The sequence below is a fragment of the Gavialis gangeticus genome, unplaced genomic scaffold (genome assembly GCF_001723915.1).
Source record: "Gavialis gangeticus isolate Ggan-Ray unplaced genomic scaffold, GavGan_comp1, whole genome shotgun sequence".
In the NCBI taxonomy this organism is placed as follows: domain Eukaryota; kingdom Metazoa; phylum Chordata; order Crocodylia; family Gavialidae; genus Gavialis; species Gavialis gangeticus.
In genome coordinates this window covers 22,253,986-22,258,833 of record NW_017728996.1, presented here as the reverse complement: position 1 = coordinate 22,258,833, position 4,848 = coordinate 22,253,986, and the positions used below count along the sequence as shown (strand labels likewise).

Below are 4,848 nucleotides of genomic sequence, written 5' to 3'. Positions count from 1 at the left end.
GAATTCCAGCAAGTAATGATCACTATTGCCCAGGTGGTCATCCTTAGTGTCAGCTCTAAAGTATTTGCTGCTTTAGGCAAAATAGAAATTGTACACTGGTTATTTAAAAGGTTACCCACTATTTTGGTGCCCTGGACCAGGGGTGAGAAAAATCACCTTGTACCCCTGGACCACATCTGCACCGTGGGGCTTTTTGCAAGCCAGATCCAGCAAAAGCATATGGGAGTGGCAGCCCAAACTGCTACAGGCCCTGTGCTGGAGCCACTACCATGTGCCCTGAGTAGGTGGGGCCATGACACTGGCAACCCTACCCTCTTTCTGTTGCTGTGTCACCAGATGGTGATCGAGACTGTGTCAGGCCTCACTTGCCCTCTTGCTCTTGATGTCTATGTCCACAGGGCCCCAGGTTCTGCAGCAGCCCACTTCCCCCAACCATGCCTCCCAGTTCCATCAGATCATTAGATAGCCTGGCCGTTTGCATAGACCAACCGCTTGACATCCTTGCCCTAGACAACTGCCTGCTCTGCATATTTGGTAGAACCGACCCTGTCTAGACCTTAGTTCATGTAACATGAGCAGAAGTAATCTCAGCAGCATTTTGTTTTGCCTGCTGCAGGTCATCATGTAGTTCTGCTGCCTCGCATTTCTACTTCATTTTTGCTTTCTAGTTATATTTTTTGCCCTGCTTCCCCCCTAGAATCTTTATTTCTGGTTGTTCTTAATTTTGCTGCTGGCTGCAATTTGTTGCAGCTCATGGTACCTCAGTGCTCCAGTATTACAGGCTACTTAGCTGCTCAGCTGTTTCCTTGTGGGAGGTGTTACCTCTTCCCCAAACGTTTAACTGCAATCCCACTTCTTCATTTTTCAGGACTTATCTTATCTGGGTGTGTTGCTCCCCAGTTCCTCTCCCAGAGCAGGAACTGTTTCTGTGACATTTTCTGAGTCAGGGATGGCAGGAACAGCTTTCTCTAAGGCTGCGGTAATTGCTTCTCTATAAACTGGCCAGCAAGGGACAATTCATTATTATAGATAAGTACCTACTTCTCACGTACCAAACATCTCTTTTTCCAAGATATATCACTGGTATGTGCAGTGGAAATCTTTATATTCTTCCCAAGGCCAGATGAGTTAGCTGCTGGAAAACACCCAGTGTGGCCTTGTCAGCAATTTGGACACCAGCAATGCCTTCTTAGACAGTTCCTATTGCAGCTGCTGTTGAAATTGACTGATAATTCTGGTTCAAATAGTGCTGTTTAATTTGTAATTATGAAATGTTATAACGAACGTTGTTACCTAACACAGCAACCCTCTGCACTGTGGGGAAATTAGGTCGCTCCACAGTTATTGGTAAGTTTGTTCTCCCAGGAATCTTTCCCCCTCATTATAGTATACCAGTACCTGTTTTGGAAGTTACAGCTGCTTCCCACAATTACCTTATTGCAATGCAACTTCTTTTGGGTAAACCCATATGTAAGATCATCCTGCCCTAAAAAACACATGCTTGCCTAATATTTCTATCACCAAAGGAATATCACCAAGAGAATTTCCTTTGGAAATCCCATTTAACATAATGGAATGGACTAAAGCCTAATAGTCAGTGGAAATCAATGATTGTTTGTACATTCATCACATTATAGCTCACAAATGCAACTCTAGTAAGGCTAGGCTATAGTGTTGCCCCATGAACCCTTCAAGTGACTTGTGAAGTGGGAAGGGTGAGGGAAATAAGAAGGAAAACCATATTTTAATAATGAAGTCAGCAGCCCCTCTTTGGTGTGACCCAGCAAACTGCCTTTGCCCTGAGCCAGTTCTAATGGACCTAGTCTGTTCAGGCCTGTAAGCTAGCCTCCTGCGTGCCAGTACAGAGGAGAGCTGCAGAGCCCATTGGGCTGAGAGGAAGTGTCAGGGTTATTTGTTTGCAATGGCTTCTTGGATCACACTTTTACATTTCTCCTCAGATTGCTTTGGATTGTCCTGCTGAACTCTGCCGGTCATATATTCAGCTTCATGAGCCCTATATAAAAGATCCTGCTGCCTATCCCAAACTTCAGGTAAAGAATTAATGATGAGGTATGGAAAGTTATAAAATGATTGGGGAAGAGGCAAAAAAGGAAGCCACAGGTTTCACATCTGAGACTGCCTGTGAGCAGATGCCTTCCTTGCTGGCACTTAAATAAATAAGACAAGAGTATACTTCACGTGAGCTCCACACCAGCCATCATAAGGTGGCAACTTTTGTTCACCACTGATCCTGCTTGTATTCAAAGTAGAGACTCCAGAATGAAAGAAATGCAGAACAGCTAATGTTTCTGTTTAAAATGCAGATGCTGGCATACATGTTCTACTCTGTGCCATACTACGTGATCACACTGTATGGCCTAGTGGTGCCTGGTTGTTCCTGGATGCCCGATGTCACCCTTATACATGCTGGAGGATTAGCCCAGGTATTTCTTTGTAAAGATGTTCATTAGGGAATTACTAGCTGATAACACTGTAACTAGTGAGCTGTCCTAGAGGTAAGGGGTGAAGTGTTCCACCTCATTAGGCTGCTTTTAGAAGGCAGGGTAGATTTGCACCTTGTAGACTAACCAAAGTATGGTAGAAAATATATATAGCACAAAGTATATTTTGTAGGTTGAAGCTCACTTCATCAGATGCTGTGAACAGATGTGCAAAAAGCAGAGTATAAGGCTGCTTTTATGCCGATGTAATTCTGTGGGCTTGTTCCACCTTTGTAAAGCCAGTTTAAGGGAGCAGACAGGCAGGCTTATTACATGCTTTCCAGCTCTTGCATCATTGCTTTGATAGACTTAATTTTTTCTTTTTCTGCATATTTTGGCTTGCTTGTTTGCTTTATTTAAACCTTACTAAATGTGTGCACTCTCCAAAAGAAATCAAGGGTTTGAATTTAAGATATGACATCTGACTGCTCCTTTAAAACACAGTTTAACAGGCACATTGTTTTCACACAATGTGTTGGCCACCAGGATGGTCCAAAAATAGACTGAATGGGAAGAGGAGCTCTTAGTCACACGCTAGACAATATCAGTTACTTTCTTCGAGTTACAGCTACACCTGCAGCACAGCAGAGTTGCAGTGTTCAATCAAGACATCCTCAAGTTCCCCAAAGCCCTCTTTTGGGGCTGTACTTTCACAATTTTTGCCATCCAGATTTGCTTAAATAAACAGCTGTAGTTAAATGATGACCTATAATTATATTCAATTATTGACTACTGCTAAGACTTACCATGACGAGGCAAAGATCATAAGATAAAAGAATATGAACAAGATTCTAACCAGGTAAACTGACTTGTCTGATGGTGTACCTATGCAGCCATTTAGCATGAGACAGGGCATTTATAGCAAACCTTCTATAACTAATTAATTTAACTTGCATGAAATTTAGCAAAATGAAGGATCCCTCAGACAATAGAGAAAACATGGTTGTGAAGTGAGAACAAGAATGTGATGACAGTGTGGGAACAAAGGAATACCAAAATAAATCTCATTTGAATATCACCATTAGCCCCAAAGCACAGACTACTACTTTGTTCCCTGTGCCATAGATAAGCATCTGTTATTTGTGTCTATTACTTTACTGAAGAGTCAAAAGACACCAGAACTGATATTATATTCTTGTACTATACCAGGCCCAAACAATATCAAAAGCCTTAAGCAAACCAAAGTAGACATACCAATATCTAGACTTCCATAAAAAGGCATACATCAGAAACCAGCATCTCCTGACCAATTACTCAGCACATTCTCAGAGGTTGGGGGACGAAACTACTCCTTCAAACATTATTTAGCATGAGGAAAACTAAATCAGAAATCAAACCGGATGTTGACTAGATTAGTCCCCCAAATCTTGCCAAAATTTTTAGATTTCAAGACTGAAACCATTTCTTACTATACGTTTCCCACAGAATATATTCGTAACTTCTGGTTGCGCAACATTTTGTATCTGTGTTATTGACACAAGTACAACATTTTCATATTGAAGCCTGAAATACAGTGATATTGCTTGTGGTTTGGCCTAAGGATAGTGGGGATTTATATATATATATAGCACAAGGAGAGAGAAAATGCCCTATAACCCAAAACTAAGGTTTAACAGATTTTCCTTTTTAGTCTTTCAAATTATTCTTGGACCAAGGAAAAAAGTACTGTTGATTGATGGCAATAATTAACTACTGGATAAAAGAAGTTCTCAATGTAGGATGGCTCTCAAACCATTCTCTTTTCCATCCAAGAAAAAAACCCACATCCTCAATTTTTTCAGGCCTGACACTGTAGTTGCAGTTTCCAAGACACAAAGGCATTTCCTTTCAATAGTTTAATCCATTGGAAAAGGAATCACACTTGTTATCCAACTGAAAGCAACTGCACTGCTTTGGACTTGGTGCCCATATCTGTTAATGATTCAGGAAGAACATGTAATTCTGTCTTAGTGGATGGGGACAGAAAAGAGGAGGCCATTTAAGATTTTTTTTTTTTTGCCCATTTTAGTGCTAATTTCACTATTTCATATACCTGTAATCAAGGTAAACGCCTCTAGTCACAGAAAAGTTTGTTTTCTGTTAAGAGCAAAGTGTGCTAAAGAGAAGTTAAATTTGGCAGGAGAGCTTTCTGTCCTGTGGGAAAATTCTCTGGTGACAGCTCACGCTGCTCCTAAGGCCTCACATTGGGTGTTTTTTTTCCCTTGTCCTTTCACAATTTATATGTTTTTAAGTCTCAGAATAGTCCTCATGCATAAAAAAAGAAAATGCAAAAATATGTGCATGGTTGGGCAAGGGGAGGGGGCAGTATATCTCTCAGCTTGAATTCCACTGTAACTTCAGTTCACTT

At 41.2% G+C, this 4,848-nt stretch overlaps 1 protein-coding gene and 1 long non-coding RNA gene across 3 annotated transcripts in view; one reads left to right on the top strand and one right to left on the bottom strand.

Annotated features, from left to right (window-relative positions):
- LOC109288556 overlaps nt 1-1,965 on the bottom strand; it is a 6,618-nt gene extending 4,653 nt beyond the window's left edge. Inside the window, exon 1 of the long non-coding RNA XR_002095185.1 lies at nt 1,053-1,965. This is a non-coding gene — a long non-coding RNA (uncharacterized LOC109288556). The remainder of the gene's footprint in view (nt 1-1,052) is intronic.
- The window catches only part of TM6SF1 (transmembrane 6 superfamily member 1), a 30,183-nt gene that overhangs the window by 14,548 nt on the left and 10,787 nt on the right, over nt 1-4,848 (top strand). For both annotated transcript variants that reach the window (XM_019504124.1, XM_019504125.1), the window contains exons 8-9: nt 1,959-2,051; nt 2,325-2,444. In XM_019504124.1, coding sequence (XP_019359669.1) covers nt 1,959-2,051; nt 2,325-2,444 — 213 coding nt within the window. The remainder of the gene's footprint in view (nt 1-1,958; nt 2,052-2,324; nt 2,445-4,848) is intronic.